This window comes from Saccostrea cucullata, unplaced genomic scaffold (genome assembly GCF_032062105.1).
Source record: "Saccostrea cucullata isolate Sc308-1 unplaced genomic scaffold, CSIRO_AGI_Scuc_v1 ctg954, whole genome shotgun sequence".
Lineage (NCBI taxonomy): Eukaryota > Metazoa > Mollusca > Bivalvia > Ostreida > Ostreidae > Saccostrea > Saccostrea cuccullata.
In genome coordinates, this window is record NW_026923524.1 from 58,686 (window position 1) to 84,122 (window position 25,437).

At 31.9% G+C, this 25,437-nt stretch overlaps 2 protein-coding genes across 2 annotated transcripts; both read left to right on the forward strand.

Moving 5' to 3' along the window:
• Positions 1–15,177: 15,177 nt before the first annotated feature.
• LOC134264219 (acid sphingomyelinase-like phosphodiesterase 3b) lies at positions 15,178–18,701 on the forward strand. Its single transcript, XM_062746516.1, has 6 exons — positions 15,178–15,313; positions 16,217–16,415; positions 16,632–16,876; positions 17,066–17,229; positions 17,539–17,716; positions 17,990–18,701. Exons 1-6 carry the CDS (start codon positions 15,238–15,240, stop codon positions 18,505–18,507), a joined length of 1,380 nt encoding a protein of 459 aa, XP_062602500.1. The 5' UTR covers positions 15,178–15,237; the 3' UTR covers positions 18,508–18,701.
• A 2,640-nt stretch (positions 18,702–21,341) lies between these two features.
• Positions 21,342–24,499, forward strand: LOC134264224 (fibrinogen-like protein A). Its single transcript, XM_062746523.1, has 4 exons — positions 21,342–21,463; positions 21,961–22,057; positions 23,134–23,298; positions 24,255–24,499. The coding sequence occupies exons 1-4, from the start codon at positions 21,437–21,439 to the stop codon at positions 24,497–24,499; spliced, it is 534 nt and encodes a 177-aa protein (XP_062602507.1). The 5' UTR covers positions 21,342–21,436.
• The last annotated feature ends 938 nt before the right edge of the window (positions 24,500–25,437 follow it).

Consider the following 25,437-nt stretch of genomic DNA (forward strand, 5'->3'; position numbering starts at 1 on the left):
TTACGACATCTAATCAATTTTAAAAGCCAATTTTACTCCTGGTGTTTGAAAACCGAAATATCAGATTTTCCCATAATTTCACATAGAAATTCATGTAATCCAGGAAATGGAGATTGGTTTCATTTGTTAATGAAAATGCATTCTACTCAATACCCGTATTGTTTTTGTTCAATATTTCAATCAACGGTCGCTAGGTGTTGAATTACAGGTCAGGTCGGTATTGGTGTCGTAAATTAGAGGCAAAAGCAGCCTTTCCTAGACACTGTCAGATAACCATTTTGGTGACCGATACAAAACCACAGGTAAATCAAGATGTTTGTTTTCTTGATATAACTGCTGAAATCTCTCCCTTTCTCTTTTTTTCTTTTTGATTTAATTAATTCTGAAAAAAGTCGATTGTTGTAAGACTGATGTATTTAAGAACAATATCCTGTTTATACATATCAGAAAGAAACATATTTATCTATCTCTTACTTTTTGTATTGTTTACTTGATTTAGAAAGGACAACCTATACATCAATATAAGATTGCGTTTTTTTTTATTATTATCATTATACCTTCCTTCATTGCCAATATCTTGTATATGACTCGTTCGAAAACTCCAATCCAACCTTTTTTTTTTAATGAATTCCCCTCGGCTATACAGTCTAACGACTTATATAAGCTTTTGTACAAGACAGAAATATTTCTGTGGGAAATTGCATTAAAAGGTTTAATAAGCATTCTCTTTAAGGAAAATGATCGGAAAAGCTATATATATGTAATCCTTAACGATTTTACACACTTGTAGAGTAGGAAATACCAACACGTCATGAACGATCGGAAAATTATGTACAATTATATTATATGTACAATTATGTTTTTTATGAACCTAAAAACGTACATGTATTTAAGGACAGATATCATGATACAAACAAACTTTTGTGACAAACATTGAAAATAACAACCTGAGTCATGTTTCAATGAGTAAAATGAACATGTTTAACCGCATAGTTTTTAATTTTTTCCATTTTTGTATAGCTTAATAACGATGGCTGCAGAACGGTAGAATTTTGAACATTATAGAAGGTTTACAATTTCTTAATATTTTGGATATTTATTGGTTGTATCATGTGCAACAAAATAAGCCCATAAATATATACTAATCCAGGCATTTTTATTTGTTTGCATCAAAAACTTGATTTTACGCTTTCGCCTGCATTTGAATAGTCAGTAAACCTTGGGAGATTCACACCTATTCTCTCTAGGGAGCTTGTATAGGCAAAACCGTGGTTGCGACGATGATGCATATATGGTTATGTTCCAATTTGATTCGATACTGAGGACCATGCTCAGATTGCTATCAATTTTGAAACAGAGAAAAGTTAATGACAGACAAGCTTATGTTACATGAACTGTAACAAACTTGACTGAAGTCAGTATTTGCCAAAGTTTATGATCGTTGTAATGGCCTAGATAGCAAATATGATTTTGGCTGAAGTATTTTATACCATTTAAGATGCCTGAACTGACTACGGAATATTCCTTCAACTTGATCAACCTTCAACCAAATCATCACATCGGAAGTGCTCGTTCAACAGGGGATATTTACACCTGATCGCACCGCATAAATTTCCAGAGACCTGTATATTATGCACTATTTAATGTCTTATCACTGTTCGTTATCTTAACTTTTTAATTTAAAACTAAGTAACAAAATATAAGTTAGTGTTTGACAAAATTTTTGATAAAACGCCGAACATTTTAATGACTGAAGTTCATTAAAATGTATAGGATAAAAATACTATATTGACCTGCATAGCAACCATGTTGTTCTTTGAGACATGTAATGATTTCCCAGAATTCTCAAAGGAATTAATTGCTATCAACCCAACCCATTCCAAAAAAGTATACGAAAACTCACCTATTATATGAAGTAAATTTATTTTGATATAAAGTTCCCCTTAGCTGAATTGAACGTCGCGAGTTTTGAAATCTTTAATTTTGTCTATCACAAAGTGGATTTTGTCTTTTTCATGAGAAGGAGTCAAAAATAGTTAATCACAAACTTTGCTATTTTAAAGTTATTTTCCAGAAATCAGAAAATTAAATAGTTTTAAGTAGATTTATGTTCGAATAGATAATTTGAACAATTCACAATGAATATGGAAATAAAGTATAATATTGACAAAAATGTTTTAAAATACATGTATTTGCAATGAAATTATTTATTCATTCTGTAATGTAAAGATGTTGCTTTTAATCTATTTCTAAAAAGAAATAGAGTATGAACCACAAGGACAGAACTTTAAATCAAGATGAAATACAATGACAATAGTGTTGTATAAAGGGTTGTGTGTATTGATTGATTCCAAGGTTTGCGTACTTTCAGGCATCATCAAATTTGACTCAGATCTTTTATTCATAAAAGAATATGGTTACTTTAATTGAAGGTAAACGTAGATGCTTTGAAATCTCTAATTGAAAAGGAGAGAAAAATACAAAAAAAAAAAAAAAATAAATAAAATCTGAATCTCAGGCACGGATTTTGCGTTATATTATTCTGACGTACATGTAAATATGTATCTGTACACGACAACATAAAAATAGTTACTACAAAAAAAAACAATCGTGAAATATGAAAATAAAACTCTCCGACCTATAATTAAAAACAACACTTTAAAGGTAGAAAATATCACCGTATTTCCATTCATTGATATATATATATATATATATATATATATATATATATATATATATATATATATATATATATATATATATATATATATATATATATATATATATATATATATATATATGATATGATGCTTTGACAAAACATGATGTACAAATCAGTTCTTTCCAGGGCACTTTTCTCGTACTTTTTAAAAAAAATTATGTAAAAAAATAATTAATATGTTATCAGAACATCAAAATCAATTAAATATCAAAGTCTTAAACGAAATTATAAACAGATCCTAAAAGACATCTCTTTTTTTTCAAAAATTGAAAAACCAAAAACATTGGAGATTTTCAATTTTACACATCTTACTTTAAAATTGTTTTTCTTTGTTTCTACATGTATTATTGCAGATGCAGTAGATATTTAAATCCCTAATAGCAAAAGTGATTTACTTCAATGTTTTAACTGAATAGCATTTTCCAAGTTTTTGCCGAGTTTAATTCAAAATAAAGGAATATTTTTTTCTCTTTTCTTCACAAACAGTATTATACCCGATCATGACAAGAAGCACATGGCGGATGTCACCGGTCACCAGGGGACACTCACTACTGCAAAGCACCTAATCCAACCTCTGATGTTTTTGAGATTCGTGTTTGCTCCGCACCTATATTTTGTATTTTTTATGGACTCTTGAACTTGAATATTGTTCGTTATCTCCATTATTAGAGAGTTATTAGAACAGCGGATCCATATTTTAGAACAGGCCAAACTCATACTTTGTCGATTGTTTTGTAAAATGATAATTGTCCCCTCAATTACAGATATAATTGCATATCTTAAAAGGAGATCTCTTTAAGAAAGATTTTTTGTGAAAAAAGAAATTTGTCGAAATTTGTAGAAATTTCATCATAGATATGTCTCTTTAGCTTAGTGAGATCAAGAAATATGTGTAAAAAATACCTATCTAACTTTAAGATATATAAATCTTAGTTAAAGAGATATTCATCTAAGTTAAAATGTCGTTCGAGGTATAAGACAACACAAAAAGGGATATACCCCTTACTTAAAATAGGAAGATCCTCGAACAACAACATCCATATATAGTAGTTCTTTATTGAATGTACGTTATAGATAATTACTAATTATCCAAGTGAAATATATGGAGATGACGAACAGTAATCAAAATCAAATGTCCATAAAACAATACAAAATAGAAGGCAAACACGGACCTCCAAAACATCAGGTGGAACCAGGTGTTATTGATGAGTGCGCATCCCCTACCGACTGGTCAGACCCCTTTGTGCTCCTTGTATAATCGGGAAATGATGGGAAAATCCGTCGTCAGTTCAGTGTATAAATAATGGATTAACAATTAGTATGAAAACGTCAGTCGGCATTTGACTCAATGATAAATTGTATTTGCTGACAAGGTCATTGTATCAACCAAAGAACTTACGAAATGATGACTTTAAACGAGACTGCTGATATTCTTGTTTCATCAATTTGTTTTTCAGTAATTAACCTCGTTTTAGAAATTGTATAAACATTGTTATATAAACTCTGTAGTAGGTGATGAAGGTATATTGCTGCAAAAATGAGGCGAGTTGACGATTGTAAAGTTAAAGGCATCAAGTATATCACAGAGCTTGGTTGCTAGATTACCATTAACGTCTTTTTCAAGTGCAATATCCGAATATGAAACAGATGTGTCAGACTCTGTGGTATCCTTTATCTCAAACTCATCAGGATATATCGAATCGACATAAGAGTGGAAATTACCATTATTAATTTAAATCGATATATCATAATGTCGAGTTGAAGTCCACAGCTAGTTTTTTTCTTTTCACTACATGTATAAGATTTTGGACAAATTCTACTTCATCTGAATAAGAAATAGGTCTGCTTATAATTGGGCGCAATTGGTACCTATGGGAATTCCAATGGATTGTTGAAAAATTGTTGAAAGATCTAGCCTCCAAAAACTACATAGATATTGTCATTCAGAATCTCAAGCATCTTTTTGATGTCAACTTCAGAGTACTTGTGTGTTCAATCAGAATTTTTTAACCAAATGATTTTGTAAATGAGCAATGACAGGGTATGTAAATTAACAAGTTCCATTTTTATTAAAAAGGCAGTTGTCAATGATATCAAAAAGCCTTGACTTTAATTTATCATGGGGAATGGATGTGTATAAAGTTGAAATGCCATTGTAAACGTTTTAAGTAACACTGCAATTTAGCAGTACATAGTGAATTTGGTTCCAAATGTTGCAGTTGGCGTAAATACATACTGTACACCTTACATCTACTGTTCATAGAGCATTAATAAAAAGTATTTCATAAAAATAGAAATGCTGGTCTTTTTCAGAAAAGAGAATCTTACACTACTGCCAATCAAAATAAATTTAAAAAAAAAAACGTTCAACTATATTATCTTAAGATTTGTATTTCAATAACAACTTTCGAATTTATGTTAATTTATTTTTTGATGGTGTTCGGGAAGTTGTAACAATAAGAAAAGCCTGTAAATTACAATAAATTTTCAGTTTTTTAAGTACTATTCTTATAAAATCAGCTCTTTATGACAGGGAGAAAGATAAGGCGTAAAATTATAGTACATAGGTATGTGCATCATCCTGGCTTCTTTAAATTTAACTCCTTCAATCTTATATTTAGTAGTAGTGTCATATGAGAAATACATATAAATAAATCACACACTATACATTAACCTCTGAATGGCATCTATAATTAAATATACCATGGTATTTAAAGAAAACCATTTTTGAAATGTGTACCGATCATTCAGTGCATGTAATTCGACAAAAATTGATTTGACGGGCGTAAAGTAATATATTTCGATGTTTTCAAAATTATAAGTGCTTCTCTTGGGAGAAAAATAAAGCTAAAGCTGAAAGTTGATGACAATCAAAAATGATGTGCATCGTTTATTCTATCCTCCCAAGAGTAAAATACCATCAAAAAGAACGTAGGTTTTAAATTAAGGGAAAATATTTTGAAATATCAAAAAAGGAATCAAATTGATCAAAAAATATTAGGCATCGATGACTTTCAAATTAAAACATATAAAATATTAATATCCTAATATGTTTAATTGGATGCGATTTCTAAGGTATGCAATGAAGGGTATATGTAAATACATTTGAATAACGCCACATGAAGCTTATGAAATCCTGTACATGCATACTATGTATGGCAAACCTGGACCATATTTATTCAATATCTGGACTAAACATGGGCTCAATAGTAAAAGTTAAAGAAGTGATCCATCACAAGAAATCAATAAAAAGTACTGATATGTGGAGAGGGCATAAAACACAGACCCCTGGAAAAAAGAGATTGAATCAGGTGCCTATGAGGAGTAAGTATCCCTTTTGACTGAACACCCACCGTCAGCCCTTATACATTGATAGGGTAGATGGACCTTACCATAGACAATTCAGAGTAAAAATACAGAGGCTTAACAATTGGTATGAAACAGATCCATCAAAATACGACCCTGTTTGCTGACAAGGTCATTTTAACGACTATAACATTTGCGAAATGTCGATTCTAAATGAGGGTGTTGAAATCCCTGTAAAATCAACTTATCAGTGAAAACATGCTTTGCTTTAAATATTGGTCGTACCCAGAACAAGCTCTTGCATTGGGTCGCGAAATAAATAAGAAAATTAAAAGCTAAAGCCATTTCGTTTGTCATACAAATAGTGAAAACAAAAAGCGTTTTCACAGCACAGTATATGTACAAGACGTCCAATTGTATGACATACGTTGTCTCACTACCCTATTTAGCCATGGTATATAGTTCGAAATGCAGTAAAAGATAATAAACATACAAATAGAAAACAATTCATTGCATACTAGTCATGCAATCTGGGAGCCTCTTCTGGAAGTTCATTTTTAGACTTCCGTAAGAGGTAGCAGGTTCATGAGAAAGTTACCGCTGCTTATGACAAAAAAAGAAAGAAATCAAATAATATTTATTGAAACCCCTACAGCTATTAAGAAGACTTCAATTTTGTGACGAAGTGTAATCTACAAGAAAATGTTTTTTCCATTCATAAGATATTTTTCTACCACGTCTGGCGGCATGTCATTCGTGACTTTTCTGCATCATAAACCTTTTATTTGTTTTCATGCTAATTTTTTTTCCAGACTTTCACCCAAGAATGTCTGGATCAGTGCTTACATGACTTGCCAAAACCTATATAATAATGTGGGAGAATTTACCTCGACTGCGTTAAATCATAAGCACTTTTGAACTGCCCGGAACATCTTTGATATAGCAATGTCCAGTTTGTATCAACTTTTTGTAGTCAAATGAGTTCTTTTCTGTGACTTTATTTTTTTTAATTTCATCGATATCCGCATTTCATCAAAAGCGTTTTTGTTAAAATCATTTTTTTATATGCCAAAATCTATGCGTCAGTCATCCAGTGAATATATGACAGTCACCAGATAAAAATTATCCCATCTATAATACATATCACCTATCGACTTCTATACTGTACAATGGCCTTTAATATAATACAGATTGATTCTGTCAGTGAACCAAAAGTCGGTTGACATCTTATTTCACTTTAATGTGCATTATTTTCCCATTATTTATCAATAAAATCAGGTAATTAAAACTTTTCTGATCCCAAAATGACCTCTCCTCTAAATACTATAAAGTCCTATAGTTGTTGTATCTCTCCTCCTGATCATTGGGTCATATTCACCCAGCTCGGTAAAGATTCAATCAAAGAGAGACGTTTTGAGGCATAGAAAGTTTAAATAATAATGGATTATTTGACGTTAATGGTAATTTAACAACAAAGCTCTATGATAAACGTGATGACTTTAGCTTTTCTATAGTTAACTTCCATTACTTATGCAGCAATATATCTTCATCACCTGCATACGGTGTTTATATATCTCATCAGTTGATTCGATACGCAAGACCATGCTCTACGTATGAACAATTTCTAAAACGAGGTAAATTATTGACAGTCAGTCAAGTTGATGAAACCAGAATATCAGCAGTCTCGTTTAAAATCATCGTTTCGGAAGTTCTATGGTCGATACAATGACCTTGTCAGCAGATACAATTTATCACTGAGTCCAATGCTGACTGACGTTTTTCAAACTAATTCTTAGACCATTATATATACACTTAATTGTCAATGGATTTTCAATAAGTTCCCGATAATGACAAGGAGCACACGGCGGGTGTGATTGGCCGGCAGGGGATGCTCACTCCTCCATGGCAGTTGATCCCTCCTCTGATGTTTTGGAGGTCCGTGTTTGCTCTCTCCTGTTTTGTATTGTTTTATGGACTGATATTGAATACTGTTCGTTAATTCCATATCCTTCATTGATTGTACGTTGTTTTACGGGTTTTTCCACTCATATGGAGACACTGTACGTTATAAATCGGTGAAAGGCTTCAAATTAAGACCCTTACTCAGCACTCAGGAGCAATCAGCATTGAGAGATCTTTATCGTGTCAACGCCTGTCATGTCACGGGGCCTCGTGTTTTAAGATCTGAACCCAATCGAAGGTCCAAAACTTTCACTTTAAATTGCCGAGCACCTTGCGAAGGAACAGTTTGCTCCCTTTTATAGAAATATTTTGACCATCCATTAACAACTATAATTATGTTGTCGTCATCATTCACAGTTGTATGTATTAAATATCCATGATTGAATGGTTATTATTTTCTAATATGAAACTTTGGATATTTTAAAATCATTTTATTCTTTTTTTCTCTTTCTCGTTTTTGTAAAAAAAAAAATTTTCATACTTTAACAAGGCTCTTTTTTGCCGGAATAGTGGCTTTTGAGGATTTTGTAGATAAAATTGATAACAAAACACGAGCATGAATGGTGTAATCGAATGTAATTTTCTAACTTTACACCTGAAAATCTTATACCATTTTCGTTTGTAGTTTGGGATCTGCATTTAAAAAATGATAAAAGCTAAAGAATCATTTTATTAAACCTAAAAAAACCCATTGTAAGATATGAAATTTCTTTTGATAGATACTCAAGCTAAGTTTGCTTTATCAAACTCATCCTTAAAGATGTAGCTGTGAATCTTAAGTCGAAATACAACATTATTCCGCATTTTAGTCAAGTAACTAATCTTTAGGCAAAATTTGATTTATTCTCTATAAATTGGTAGAGTAAGGATGCAATAACTATGTTTTGAGTGCCTTTGTGACTATACTTAGATTGATAGCTCTTTTATCACGTTCTTGGGAATCAAGCATTGATATATCATGTGTCCAAGGGATGCAATTAATTGACCTTTTCAAGAATACATTTACATTTATCTTTTTAATAGGTACTTACTAAGATGATTCGGTTCTAGTAAAATTGTTTGTCTACAGAAGTTAATTAAAAAACCCCTAAAGATACCAAGAGAAAATATCTCCGTGTTTTTTTTTCTAATCATTACTAGTAATTGAAGTAAAGATGCACCGTATCAGGTAACATAACTAACATTAACGGTTTCGAAAAGAAACAATTGAAAAAATGTAGGAAAAGACATCATAACAGGTTACAAAGGAATACGTACCTTGTTCCAAATAACACATATTACGACGAAGACGATAATTTAATGAACAACATTAAATATCAAACTTGGGTTTAAATAATTAAAAAAAAATACTTTGAATCACATAAATCTATGTACCTTAAAATTACAAGAAATTAAAAGTTCGACTATTGCCATATAAAAGATTTGAGAGTCTTTTCGAAGAATATAAAATAAACGGACTAGCAAGAAAGTAAATACAAATCACATTAAGCGGATCAACTGTATCACTGAAAGAATTATATGGAAAGAAATAATAATGATGTCATGAAATATTTGGAGAAAACCAAGGCCGTAACTACCATTGAGGCAAGTGAGGCAAATGCCTCACTAATTTTTTTTTAGAGTTTTTTGAAAAGTGAAAAAGTTTTACATTGTATTTATGTGTGTCTTCGTGCTAAATTAATATTTTCAACTTTGATTTCCATTTCTGTAAATCCTTCACCTCACCAGGTGCCTCATTTTCATTTCGAGCGCATGTATAATTTAATTCAAAATGTTTCTTTTGTAAATTGTTCAATTATTTAATTAACACCCATTCTAAGAATTTCTCATTCATATTGAAACACTTGCCGATGGAAAGCTGCAAGTTTTAAATCTGTACTTGGCTTTCAGGTTCACTGAAGATGATTGAACAGTGAGAGGTCTGTTTTGTGCCATCACTTACTGTGACATAGGATCTCGGTTTTTACGGCCTCATCCGAAGAACCTGTCTCTACATCCCGCAGTGGGATTCGAACCCGTGATGTAAGGATCAATTCCTAAGTCTGCGACTTTAGAGAATACGCTCTAACCACTGTTCCATTCAAAACGTAAAAACTTTTTAAGATTAAACCTTTTATTTTCTAATACCCAGGTTTCAGGACCTCCTTCCCCCCGGAAACCCCGATCACTGGTCATGAGGTACCATCCTTGCCCCGTATGAGACTAGAAATACACAACACCCTTGCCTCACTAAAAATTTGAGCCTAGTTACGGCCTTGAAAACGAACAGTATTCAAGCTCAAATGTTAATAAAACAATACAAAATAGGAGCAGAGCAAACATGGCCTTCCAAAATACTAGTAATAGAGGTGGGACAAGTGCAATGGAGGACTGAGCATACCCTGCCGACCTTGTTATGATCGGGAAATAAGCAAGAAAAAATAACAACAACAACAACAAAATTCAGTGTGTATATAATGGCCTAATTACGTCAGATAGCATTTGACCTAATGATTAATAGTATTTGCGCAAGCTGACAAGGTTATTGTATCGACCATAGAGCTCACGAAATGATGACTTTAAACGAGACTGCTGATATTCTTGTTCCAGCAATTTGTTTGTCAATGATTTACGTCGTTTTAAAAATTGTTCATACATAGAACATACTCTAGTGTGTTGAATCAACTAAGAGATGTAAACTTCGTATGGAAGTGATAAAGGTATATTGCTGCTGGCGATTGAAAAGTTAGAGTCATCATGTTTATCATAAAGCTTTGTTGGTAGATTAGCGTTAATGTTTTTATGAAGTAATATATCCAAATATGAAACAGATGTGTCAGACTTTTGGTATCTTTAATTCAGGCTCACTGGGATACAGTATATGACTTTATTGCATCGACAAGAGAATTGAAATAACCATGTTTATTGACAATACGTCGTCGATATACCTAAACGCCGAGTTGAAAATCACAGCAGGTGTTTTCTTCTTTTCACGTACAAGATTTTGAATAAAATGCTCACTGGCCAATGAACTTAGTTGGTAACATAATCAATTTGTGTTTAACGAGGCCCGATCTAGTTGAAAATTACGAAAACGGAATGATAAAAAAATTTAATTCTTGGATATATACTTGTATGGTTTATGCTTAGAAAAATTAGAATGAAATTTTGTAACCTTGCCTTTATTGTAGTGAAATGGGGGCACTGTCAAGATATGGACCATTTTTCGTGTTTTTATACATAATTACATAGTAAAACTCTTCAATAAACAAAGAAATTTACAAATTTAACAAAAAATACATGATGAAATTCTTTATTTTTCACATATATCATGCAACTTTTATTCTTCTTTTAAAAAATGAAAAGAAAATTGGAGGTAGCCTTTATTGCAGTGAAAAGGGAGCATGTTAAAACACAAAATTTGGATTTATTCTATCCAACTAAGTATTTTATAGGTCGCAATAGGTTTACATAACGCCAACAAACAATTGCAATAATGTATTAGTTTCTAAAAAATAAATAATTCTTACATTATGAAATAATCGCCAATTTTTCTCTTAACACGCGACGTTGTTTTACGTGGAAAAAAGGTAGAGGGAATAAAGCCGACAAAATTGCGATTTTTACTAATATCATGTACTGTATAGAATAATAAAATATTTCGGGGGTTCGATTTAAATGATTTATAGACTTATTTTATTTTTTAAAACTGAAGATTATCCATATTATGATGCATATTTAAGTCCACAATAAAAAGAATGTGCATAAACATTTCAACATGTTCAAAGAGAAAAACTAAAATACTTTTAGTTGCAGTGTTTGTGTTTTTAAACTCACAAATTGAACTAAAACTGGATAAAATTAATGAATCTGTACTAAAAAAAAATGAACCCTCAAAATTAATTAGGTTCCAAAGTTGTTTATTAATTTAAATATTTAAAAAAAAAAAAAAAAGAAATAAAATGTCTAGAGCAACCAGGTAAGGCCAATTTGATGTCATTTTAACTGTGACGTTATTGTGTAACATAATCAATTTGTGTTTAAAATACGTATAAATAACCCTAATTGTAGACATTTCCTAGTACGGATTACAACAATTAAGGTACAAACATCAATATGTTTGTTTGTTTGATGAGAATCCCTTCTGATTATTTCTTATACTCATTTATTGAGGCACCAGCACTTGCTGTTGAAGATGTGCAAACTTTAGACCTTCAATGAAGATTTTCTTTCATCATCATAATTAATCAAAAGGTATGTATACATTTGTGGTAATGGAAACATGACTTAAGGTAGGATTCTTCTCTGGTTTCTGACTAGATGAAACATAAAAAGTATATTTGCTTATATGTCTTATATATTGAGGTGTAAGGAATTTAAAAGACCATATTTTTCTTTCCTCATCACAATTGTACAACTTTAAATAGAAATGGTAAACTGCATTTGAAAATTAGCAGGGACTATATTTTTGGCGGAATGGTGGCGTATGAAAATATCTTCTTTTCTTTCTCTCAAAACTATAATGAAACAATGAATTTAGTTAAAATTTTTACACAATTGAAGACTTGGAGAAATTTTCAAATGTAAGTTAGATTAATAATGAGAGACTAAACTTTCAAAATATATCAAATCAATATGATTTTTCAAACAAACTAGAACTTTATTAGCTTTTAAACGCTTCCTATCAAAGTGCAGATTTGAGCCAAAATTCCATAAAAAGTAATTTTTCTCTCTTAGTAAACAATCAAAACTTTTTGTTTTTGTATCATTTTGTACATTTATAAGACTACTTTATTATATGTGAAAACAGGAAAAAGTTAAATATATGAAGCATCTGAAAATAACTAATATATCCTAAAAAATTAAGAAAAACAGAGAAAATTCGGATTAGCCAATATCCAGTTAAGTTAAATTATTCATGTAAATTTGGTAATATCATGCTATAGACCCGGTATAGTAATATGTTTTTATGCAAAAAGAACAATCATTAAACTTTTGAAATAGAAGTAGGTATCACATGATTGGCAACAGTTATTTTTTATTCTTAATGTCAAGGAAAAAGATAATGACCTTGACCTCACCTTGCCTCTAATATAAAACGGTCAAATTCAATTTCACTGACACTATAACTTACTGATATTGTCTTCTTGATTCTGTGAAAATTTCATTAATTTTTAAATATTAGAAATATGAGAAGAATCCTACCTTAAGCCTGTTCTCCGTTTATGGATAGAGTTTGGTGCCATGTAGGACAAAACACCCCCTGTCGACCGATCTCGCCCGTTTTGCTTTCCTTTTCATGATCGGATAAAGGAAAAAAATCTTTTGACAATTCAGTGTCAAAATAATGGCTTGACAAATTGTAAGAAAGAAGGCAACATTATTTATATTAAGAAGGTCATTAAATCGGTCACATAATTGCTGTTGTACATTGAATCAGCTAAGGGACATGTTAAACATTGTTTCTAGATATTAAATGGATAAAGAATTGTGCCAAACCTGCTTTTGCATAAACGTCAACATACATCATGTGTTATGCTGAAAAATAGTATATAAGACATTGACTTGAAAGGTCTCTATAAAATAAAACTGATAAAATATCCTTGTTTACACTACAGATTGTGTTTGAATCCATGCTTCTCGAATTCTGTCTGGTGTCCTTTTCCCCAATAGTAATATTCAATGAGACGAAATTCTTTAAGAATTAGAGGATGGTCGAAAAAAACATTACAATATGGAAGTTGAAATTTAAAGCAATACGAGCAGCATTTTTTAGTATTAAATTTGGTGTTTAAGTTAAAATGTGTTGTTGTAACAAATCTGAATGTTATTTAAACCTTTGTGATCAATTAGACTACAATGAAGTATTAAATCTTTTTCAGAAGAAAGATATCCGAACAATGGAATGTATAGTATTATATAAGATATCAATATTGTACAGGAAGACAAAAAATGAATGTGTAATTTTGCTTCTTTTAAAGCTTGTAAATACTTCTTTTATCGCAAATACGAGCAAATGAGATTTATAAACGTTCTTTTTAACTGTCATTGAAATAGTTAATTTCAAATATTGCAACAAATATTTCCAATTAAATGGTCTTTCGTACAAATTGTCAAGAAATTATTTTCAGACTGAATTGTCAAAGTATATGTTGTGTAGTGAGGTAAACAAATGGTTTCGATTTATTTTACATCACAAAGAACACTCTTTAACAGGAAAAGAGAGAAAACTCGAATATGTACATGTATATACTAGATTTTGGAAGGTCGTCTAATGTACATTTAAGTATTTTGCACATTTAACACCTTACAGTGGAAGAAAATTAACCGCTTTTCACACATACTTTTTTGGAATTTTCATAGTTCTGCGACACTTGATCAACCATAATTACATGTAGCTAGATTCGGGATCAAGCACTACGAAATAACCATCCCCTGCCGACTAGTCACATTACCCGTGTAGCCACACCAAAGAATCCGTACACAATCCAATGTAAATATATATTAAAAGCCTAAAAATTAGTATGAACAACATCAGATAGCTTTCAACTTGTTGATGCTGGCAAGGTCATTGTATCAACCATTGAACTAGCAAAATGTTGATTTTAAACGGGACTGTTCCTGTCCATATTGCATAAACTTGCTTGTCATTTGCTCTTCTCGTTTTGTTCGCCGTACGTATAGCATACTCATGTGGATCAAAACAGCTGGGAGACAGTTACAGGTGATAATCAATTAAGGGTATATTGCTACATAACTAAGAGAAGTTGAATAGAAAAGGAGAAACCATCATGCTTATTATCATGTTTTGTCTTTTTTCTAAGTTGCTTTCTATGAATAAACTATGGCGCAAAAATCGTTTTCTTTTTTTTTTTTTTTTATTAAACATGCAGATGCATGTATAAGTGCATCAATGTCCAAGCCTGGTTACAAGGAAAATATTTTATGATTTTAATTGTTGAAATTGACCGCTAATTTTATTATTTGAATTCTTTTCATTTATTGAATATTGCAAATTTATCATATTCCGACGACCTTTACATCTTTTCAACACAAACATCTCTGAGAAACACGATATTGTCAGATATACCCACTTGTATACATCAATCTGTATTTACAATACAATTCCTTCGTTCCATAAACACACACTGTGACACACGCACGCTAACTTAACAAAATCAAACACAGCCTCGTAAGGAGAACTTGCTTCACCTTCGTGTACTGTGTCTCTCAGAACAAGACAAACAAGTTTATCAGTTTTATCCGGGATGAGGGCGGAGGGCGCAATTTACCTATGCCTATTACTTTTTATATCTAAGGAAACGGCAGTGCATGCAAATGAAGGTTTGTATGACAGATTTATGAAAATATCATTAATCATCGCTCTACATGTATACGCTATTTTTTCAAAGAATTATTTGTTGAAATATTTTAACATTTTAAAGTATATGATATGGATGCCCATTCGAACCATAATTGTTTCACTATTGATCTTTTCGCTTTGCACGCACAATTTCCTAAAATAAAATATGTGGAGATATCGAAAAGTATCCGATCTCAAAAGCCAACTCAAATAATATAAAGCAGCAGCAGAGCAAACACATACCTCTAACACATCATAGGTGGGATCAAATGCAAAGGAGGAGTGAGCATCCCCCTGTCGACCGGTCACGCCCGCCGTGAACTCCCTCTCCTGGTCAGGAAATAACGAAAAAAATCCATCGAAAATTCGGTTTGTAAATGAAGGCCGAACAATTATTATGAAAAACGTCAGTCAGCATATATATTTGATTTATTATAAGATTGTATTTGCTGACAAGGTTATTGTATTAACCATAGATCTTACCAAATGATGACTTCAATCGATATACTTCAGTGTTGATATTCTTTTTTCCATCAACTTGTCTGTCAAAAACTGACTTTGTTACATGTATAAAGATTGTTTGCATGTAAAGCATGTTCTTGTGTAGCGAATCAGCTGAGAGGCATAAACTCCATATGCAAGTGAAAATGTATATTGTTGCATGATAAGGAAAGTTGACGATTGAAAAGTCAAAGCAATTACGTTAATCACAAAGCTTTGCTGTTATTTTACCGTCAATTTCTTTTTCAAGTTAAATATCCAAACATGAAACAAATGTGTCAGATCCAAATGAAGCTCAAAGCAATTGTCTCCTTCTTCTCGTGTATATGTTTTGAAGAAATTCTTCAATCTTATGAGCGTACAAAATGCAAATATAAATCCAGGTTGGTTTCTGCACGTTACCGATTTCCACTGGGACTATACATACGGCAAGCAGGATTGGTCGTGTAATGATGACGTCAACAATCATGGTCTGTATGGTGATTACTGGTGCGACTCTCCGATGACGCTTATACGATCCGCTGTGGAGGCAATGAAAAATGCTACTGAAGGCAGACAAGCAGATTTTATACTCTGGACAGGGTATAAATGTTAACTTTCGCACATTAATATCAATTTATTATCGTGCAGACATAATTATGTTTACATGTACCATAAAATCATTACACTTAAATATTTGAAGATAAAAAAAACACTATATTAAATTTAAAGCGTAGGTAGAATATTTTGTTTCGCACCTTCTTTGTTTCCTTTTAAAAACCTTTTTATGATAACTTTAACCCACCAACATTTTTCCAGCGACAGCGTCTTGCATGTTGAAGATGACAAAGTAAATTTAGACATCCATGACCAGATTCTTGGAAACCTGACAGATTTACTGAAGAACTACTTTCCAGCAGTTCCGGTATATGCCACATATGGTAACCATGACTACTTTCCAAACAACCAATTTCCGCCACATAACAACGAACTCTATAATCGGACGTTAGAACAGTGGAGAAATTGGATCAATGACGTACAACAAGAGGATAATTTCAGAAAAGGTAAACTGCTTTATGCTCATTATGTATGATTTGTATGTTAAATAAATGACTTCAGTAAATCATTGAAGTGATGGCCATTGACGATATTTGTCAATTGAATCTAAAATGTTGTGAAGATGTTTTTATTTCAGGGATTTTAAATCTTAAGTTCTTGATAATAGTAAATTCTGCATTGAAGAATGGTTTCAGGTGCATACTATACAGTGAAGGCCTCTCCTGGATTAAGGATCCTGGCCCTGAACACCAATTTATATTACACATCTGACAAAGTCACGCCTGGTATTCCTGATCCTGCTGATCAGTTTGCCTGGATGGAAGAAGTACTAAATATCTCTCGAGCAAACAATGAAAAGGTAAATCTTGAAGGCCATAGTTAAAGAATTACATGTAAGCAATGTAGCCTTTTATTTAACATAATCTAGAAATAATCTGAAAGTGCACTTTAAAATGATGAGGATTATATTTTGACAGCAATTAGATTTTGAACTGTTCATTTAAAAAAAAAATTCTAGAAAATATTCGGCTTTTGTCTGATTTTTAAAATAAAAGTTTTAAGATAAAATTATACAAATGAATTAAATGTAATTCAGTAACATTTTTGTATTTTAAAAAAAACTGTTCTAAACCAAATGAATACATGTACAATAACCTTCATAAATCAGGTATTAGTCACGGGACATGTACCCCCAGGAATGGCGCCACCTCTTGGAACGCGATGGATGTATGAGGATTTTCATAAAAAGTTTAATAATATCCTGTTTAAATACAGTGATGTTATCACAGGTCTACACTTCGGTCATGAACATAATGATAATTTACGGGTATTTTACGACGAGAAAGGTAAATATTGTTGCATTACTGTTGCATGTGTAAGTGGGCAATTGTTATTTATAGCTGCATTTTTCCTCTTATTGTCTTCCATAAAAAAAGTCTCAATACTCAGTATTCGCATTTGCAATTTTCTTCAGATAAGTGTAATTAAAAAAAGTTTAATTCCCATAATGATTCACACAGATACTTAAATGTTAATATATAGGTTAGTTAACCGCTTTCCCCCCCCCCCCTAAAAGACCTGTTGTCATCAATTTCGTTTATATTTTAAATAAATTTCAGATAAACCTGTACTTTCCCTTTTTATGGCCCCTTCCGTTACACCATGGAGGTTCAAGATTCCAGGAGTTACAGGAAAAGCTCACAACCCTGGATTTCGCATGATTAAATACGACCAATCAACAGGCAGACATTTAGATTTGATTCAGTACTATATGGATCTTCCGGAAAGCAATCGTCTGCAAAATCCCGTATGGAAAACGGAATACACAGCCACAACAGATATGTCCATTCCAGATATTACTCCTGGTTCTATCGACGGTTTCATCAAACGCATGGCAGATCCGGATGGAGAGGAATTTAAGAAGTTTTATAGGTGGCGCTTTTTGAGTGCGGATCACTCTTCTGTTGGCAAGTGTGATCGATCTTGTCACGCAGTCATACACTGTAATTTCGTACACTCATCCAAGTCGAAGTACGATTTGTGTGTCGCGGGACTGACGAGTAGTGGAAATCGCGTTGTCAAAGTCGTCAGCTTTCTTAACATTTTATGCATAATCCTTAGTTATATTTCAATCTGATAAAATATGCAGCATTCTACTAGGTATTATAATATCAATTTTATGTATCCATTATTTGAAACAAAATTAGAAAAAGGTATATTTTTAGCTATTAGACAGCGTACGAATGAATGTGAAATTTAACAATTTGCTACATGTAGTAATGCAATGAACAGTACAAGTAAACGTTTAGTTAAAAAATAAGCGGACCTTTTTTTAATTTCCATTTTTTTTAAAAAAGTTGACATTTTAAGGACAATCAGAAGTAAAAAAAATGTATTCACTATTTGAATTTTATTTTATGTCATTATATACGTTTACAGCCGAAGTCATACAAAAGTTTTTTTGATGAGAGAAATCCTCTAACTTCCCGAGGAATACAGTAGATTTAATCAAAACTTTTCAGAATTTAGAAATTATAAACTATTGAATAATTCCACTTACTCTTACAAAAACGTTTGATTCTTGGTTTCATTAACGAAACTCCAGTGTTCAGAAGTTCAATTTATTGATATAAACAGATTACAGGTTAAGGGTGAAACGTTTACTGAATTTTGTAAACGTTTAAACGGATAGCAGTAAACGAAACGGTACCGTTTAAACGGGAGATATTCTATGTTGGATTTTTATGGCTACTACTCATGAAAATCGAATTTAATAATCAATTCTTTCACTTTAATATAAGTTTGAGTTGTTATTACAAATTTATTTTGGTCTTTATGATTTAAACGTAAGAATTTGAGACGCATTAAACTCATTCACTTTCTACCTCGTCACCCAACTGTTTGGTTTGTTTGGCTACCGCACGTAGAAAAAATAGTTGTATAGATGGTTCTTTTAATCTCGAAAAAAGTAAAACAAGAGACTGTAGAAACTTTTCAAAACTTTGAAAAATTAGTATATTTAAATCAAAATAAGTTTTATACAGGTATCGGGTTTTAGATATTTCATTCAATATGTTTCCGGTTTAGATTGATGCTTATCAAATGGTCAAAGACGGTGTTTCTTTTGCAAATTATGAAATAAAACAATTTGTTTGTGTTAAACATTATTTCTGACAGACATTGATAATGACCTTCGTGTAAACGTTTACTCAAACTGTAAACGTTTAGAGCATATAATCGAAACGTCGCCGTTTACACGTGTAATCGTTTCGCCCTTATTACAGGTAGAGTGAAACTGCATTTATGAAAAAAAGTAAAACAGGTACATCAAAGATCTATTCATACATATGATACATTTTAATCTGATAAGTCATAATTGTTTAACGTACAAAAATCAATTGCTGTCGTCAAATATAACATGAAAAATTCATTAATAGAATTTTACAGGTAATGGGTTTGTTTGGACCCAATGCCGTAGAATCCAAGTCATTTTTGTATGTTAGTAATATATACCTATATATCCCCGCGTCTTTGGAAATGTAAAGAAAAAACATCAAATCAATAATATTTGATGTAAAGAAAACCCGGTCAAATCCTTTTCGTATATCCTTAATTAAAATTATCCATCGTCTCAAAGAATTTCAATTTTATTCTCCGCTGTGTTCATGTTGAAATTGTATTGACTCTAAATTTGATATCAGCATGGAGCAGTGATATGAGTAGATTTATTGTGCAAAAGGAAGTTTTCTAAAGGTCCAAGTAGCATTACTTGTACTTTGAAAACACTTAATAACAAACCTGTAAAATAACTATGAAATGTATTGGTTTGATAATTAACATTATCTTATTCAATGGCATTTCGTTGGTTCACTGTTTGGAATATTTATATTCCATTTTTGATTATCTTGGTGATGTACCCGTGCCTATTACTGTTGAGCGATATAATGTTGGAACTAAAATGAGATGCTTTTCAATTTGTTTGCAAACCAACAGTTGTTATTTATTTGATTACTGTAGAAACCATCATTCAAAAACGTGTTACTTGTATGATAAAAATACAACTACCAGTAACACATTCAATGGAGGACCTTGCAGAAGATACAAACTAGTAAGTACATATTTCAAATTGATAAATTTAAGATTTTAGTAGTTTAAAAATACGGAATTGAATTCAATTACAGTGTAGGCCGCCCCCGTAGCGCAGTGGTTAGATCGTCTGCTCTAGGGTTGCGAAGTAAGGTGCTGATCCTTACGTCGCAGGTTCGAATCCCACCGTGAGACGTGGAGACCGGTCCTTCGGATGAGACCGTATAAACCGAGGTCCCGTGAAAAAGATTCCTCACTGCTCAATGGCCGTAAGTGCCCAGTATAGGACAAAATTTGCAGCTCTCCACTGGCAAGTGATGGCGTCTCCAAATGAATGAAAAATTCTCAATAGGGACGTTAAGCATCATACAATCAATCAATTACTGTGTACAGAGACAAAAATCCCAAAAATCCCCGTTGATTCTGAAGTATTTGGTCTTTGATCCAGCCACGAATATTATAATTGGTCGCGACAATTTTATATATGCAATTTTCAGTTTGAGATCTACAATCAGCGACTATTGAATTTACCGGGTGGCAGTATATACAAAATTTACAAAATGGCAACTACTTTTGAATTCACTGCCATCCGGTAAATTCAAAAATTTACATGACATCATCCTCAGAGACAGCTATCTAGTAATTTTTACTCGATTTCTGATTCATGATGGTACTGCCTCATCAGATACTATTTTTTATATTTTTTCTGTGTTGCTCTTATAGAGACAACTTTGTGAGAAAGGATTTACAAATCCTTGTAGATGCCCTGATAATGTTGGCGAAGAGAGATGCAGATACAGATATGGTAAGGTTCTACCTTGACAAGACTTTGACGTCAGTAAAATCTATATTCACCATAGCAGTATTTAAAAATGCTTCTGTTTTCAGATTGCGACGGAAGGCTTGTGCCTTTGAACAAACCTTCATACACATATTCCAGGACGTTTTCGGACGGAAATCCACGTGACATTCTCTGTAACATGACCACAGATAATGGAGGATGGATAGTTTGTATAGATTTCAGATTAACGTTTTTCATACTAATTGTTAGCCCTTTATTTATACACTGAATTGACAGCGTATTTTTCCGTTATTTCCTGATCATGACAAAGAGCACATGGCGGGTGTGACCGGTCGGCAGAGGATGCTCACTCCTTTATGCCACTTGATCCCACCTCTGATGTTTTGGAGGTCCGCATTTGCTCTGCTCCTTTTTTTGTATCGTTTTGTGGACTTTTGATCTTGAATATTGTTCGTTATCTCCATATGTTTCATTCTAATTAACAATATAATTAAGCTAATTAACAAATGTACAATGTTAAAGAAAATACAATCTAGACATTTACTACATGATGTATCACCTTGTTTTTATCACACTGAATGTTTTGACATTTTTTAACAATTTATATTTAGTACACTTATTCAACATGTTTGCAATAAGCTGTATATTTCCAATTTTGCCAGTTAATGTTCCGCGGTCTTATCACCTTGTTTTTAATTGAAGGTCTTTCAACGTCGTTTTGATGGAAGTACCGACTTTTATAGGAATTGGACGGAATATGCGTTGGGTTTTGGTAATATAACCAGTGAATTCTATTTAGGTAAACGTAACACGATTTGTTTTAGAATTTTTTCGGTAAAATATTCAGTGGAAGTTATAAATTGAATATTGAATGCCAAAAATATATATTGTTGACTCTAATGATAATTCTCCCCGCAAAATTTATTCCTCCATATTTTAATAATCTTCATAAAATGATTTTTCAACTTTTCAGTAAGATATTTTTAAAAAGCTTCATTAAATGGTTTTTTAATTTTCAGAAAGATTTCATTTTTTTTAAAAAGCAAACTGATAATCCATTACAATAGATTAACTATCATTCCTTTTTGAAAATGTCAAGTTAAAAGGCTATCTGATTAAAATCAGACAGAAATACGCTCCCGAAATCCTGATGTCGCTTTTTATTATATACCTAATGTGTATCACTCAATTTTACTGTTGATTTTACGCTATCACGTGAATGTTGTTGGATCATTACACTGTGGTTTTTCTGAATCAATATCACCACTCTCTGTAACTGATGACAATTATAGTACACAAAAACATGACGTTATTTTCTTGCGCGTCAAAAAGGCCATTGTTTTTATGCTTTGTTTTATGGACAAAAGTTATACAATTGATCTTTTCAGTTTTATTTCGCTATATTTTGCTAGTTATAAGGGGGTATATAATAAATTTATCATTATAACAGTAACTTGATCCGAAGAGCCGTATCTGATTAAAATCAGATCAAACTCGACGCTTCGCGTCTCGTTAGATCTGATGAAATCCTGATGTCGCTTTGTGTATCGACATCAGAATTTTGGGGCGTAACAAAGATCTGATTTTAATCAGATTGGTAAAAAGCTCATTTCTGTCAAATTTTATCTTGGATAAGTATCCTGATATAGTGTTTGCAATTTTATCATAATTTGGATTTCCTTGGGAAAAGTTATTTAATGATAAAGCTATTTTTAAGGACAAAATATTTACAAACATTCAAAGAGATAACTGTTTTAGAGGATTGCAAAGATCATGAAATTGAATGACTTCTTCTTAATACGTTAACATTCCATTGTTCAGTGTTTGAAAATTTATGTACAATATAAAATGCAATAATATATTTTTGTCTATTAGGAAATCAGATCATACATGAGATTGTAAGAGAGGGGATTTTTGAACTCAGAATTGAATTAGAAGACAAAGCAGGAGAATTGAGATATGCCAAATACGGACAATTTTCTATCGATGGTCCAGACTCTTTGTATACATTGCATGTGACTGGTTACAGTGGAAATGCTGGTAGGTTTCTCATCAAAAGCTAAAAACCATAACACATAACTTTTTATTTGGAATAACAACTGATTTTTTGACAAAGAATTTTTTTTTTTAATTTTGAATATTGATTTAATAAATGCAGTCAGCTATGTTGATAATTTGTTTGTAAATTTAATGTTGTAAACAGCGAATGTGTCTTCCTACGACCATGTTTCAAAATCTTTTAAGCTATTTTGTGCAAAAGAATATAACACAAACAGAATTTGCATTAAATTTAATGTGTTTAGATATTTTGGTGAAACATGTACACATGCATTTGTTATCAATGATCAAGCAAGCATCTGCAAGCATACGGTATAAACTATAGTATATACAGGCCAAAGAGGAATTTTTAGCTTTATTAGCCATGTTTTTCGTCAATTCAATTAAAAATGTAGAATTTTGTTTGTTTTTTTAATTTAATCATTTAAAATTATCTAACAATATCTTATTAAGATTTTTGAAACAGACATAATGGAAATGAAATGAAAATTTTCATGCGTTCAGATGTAATAATTAAACGCAATAGAACTGGCCTGAATGGCTTATATACCGGGGTATGTTATATAAATGTAAAATATAAAATCTCTATTGGATTCATTATCAAAATGAATGAAAAATAAATAAACATTATGATACACAAACTTTATTGACATTGTTTAAGTAATTTCTGTCTAGTTTGTTGGGTATATGCCAAGGCATCAGTGATAGTTGGAAACGTGGAATAATTTGCATACCGGCCTCAGCATATATAAATACATGAAACTGTATATATACATTGCATCATTGCACTTTCTTACGTAAAAGTGAAATAACCTATAGGAAAAAAACGTTATTAGAAAGTTTCCTCAATACTCCTTCCAAGGAGTTTCGAACAGTAAGTACGTGTACTTCAATATTCAATCTATCATTCTTTTTTATATATTTTATATATATTGAAGGCAACAGCCTGAAATACCACAATGGTCGAAACTTTACAACATTTGACATGGATAATGATATCTGGCCTGAAAACTGTGCTGTGCATTGCCATGGAGCTTGGTGGTATGGAGGCTGTCAACAAAGCAACCTGAATGGTGACCATGGAAACGATGAGCACGCGAAAGGAATAAACTGGTTTCATTGGCATGGCTGGTATTACTCAATGAACTCCACGCAAATGATGTTCAGAGTAACCAAACATTAACTGCAGAATCTCTGTTTGAAATTAATGCAGTATGCATGTGCGATGTAAAAGATAAGATGGACAGCACTTTCAAACATGAAATGTTCTTTTCTCGAGTTCTTGAAAATTCTTACACAACTTGAGATTTTTATGAAACCAATAAAAACCAGACAGGTCGGCTCCCTTTCACTTTATTGTAAAAGTGAACATGTCCTCTTTCTATAATACATGACTATAAAAATGTTCTTGTCGCCTTTTGCCCTATAATATTGGCTATAGAGCTGGTACAATCTTATTTATTAGATTTTAACTTACCTTAGCTCAAAGATAATAAGCACGTTTAATCATCCGTTGTCCGTCATATGCCCGTGTATTTATCTGTGAGTCTGTTAGTCAGTATGTATAAATTCAGACGTATCATGAGATGCCATTGAGGTGCAAATACACCCTGTTAATAACTAACACAGCTGTGTGCGCCTTGTCATGATCATGAGAAAGGAGATTTCCCAAACGACTTTGTCTAAATAATGGCCTAATAATAGTATAAAAACGTCAGTGAGCTTTCGACTCAGTAAAAAAAATTAGATTTGCTGCATCGTATCGATTGAAAAAATTAACCATAGAATGACTTCAAATGAGACTATTAATATTTTTGTTTTATAAACTTGTTTGTCAATATCTTGTCTTAACTTTAAAAAAATGTACTTGTAATCCAGTGTTTTGCATTATGAATCACCTGGGAGATTTATGTCCTATGTACAGGCAGTAGGGGTATATTGCTATATAAGAAGAAGAATTGATGTCTTGACTCTTAAACTAACATAACTGCCTTAAGTGAAGAAATAATTTCCATTTATTATAATACCAACTTCGGTTTTTGGTTGAATTCTGATTGGTAAAATTTTATTGTAAAAACGTCCTTTGTAAGTAAAAAATTCATTACAATATATATTTTGGTA

Bases quoted from the DNA above. Each gene is read 5' to 3' on its own strand.
- LOC134264219 (XM_062746516.1), top strand. From the start codon at position 15,238: ATGAGGGCGGAGGGCGCAATTTACCTATGCCTATTACTTTTTATATCT. The intron at 16,416-16,631 runs GTATAAATGTTA...ACATTTTTCCAG, and splicing joins GATTTTATACTCTGGACAGG to CGACAGCGTCTTGCATGTTG. The intron at 16,877-17,065 runs GTAAACTGCTTT...GAATGGTTTCAG, and splicing joins AGAGGATAATTTCAGAAAAG to GTGCATACTATACAGTGAAG.
- LOC134264224 (XM_062746523.1), top strand. From the start codon at position 21,437: ATGACCACAGATAATGGAGGATGGATA. The intron at 21,464-21,960 runs GTTTGTATAGAT...TTTTAATTGAAG, and splicing joins CAGATAATGGAGGATGGATA to GTCTTTCAACGTCGTTTTGA. The intron at 23,299-24,254 runs GTAGGTTTCTCA...TATATATTGAAG, and splicing joins TGGTTACAGTGGAAATGCTG to GCAACAGCCTGAAATACCAC.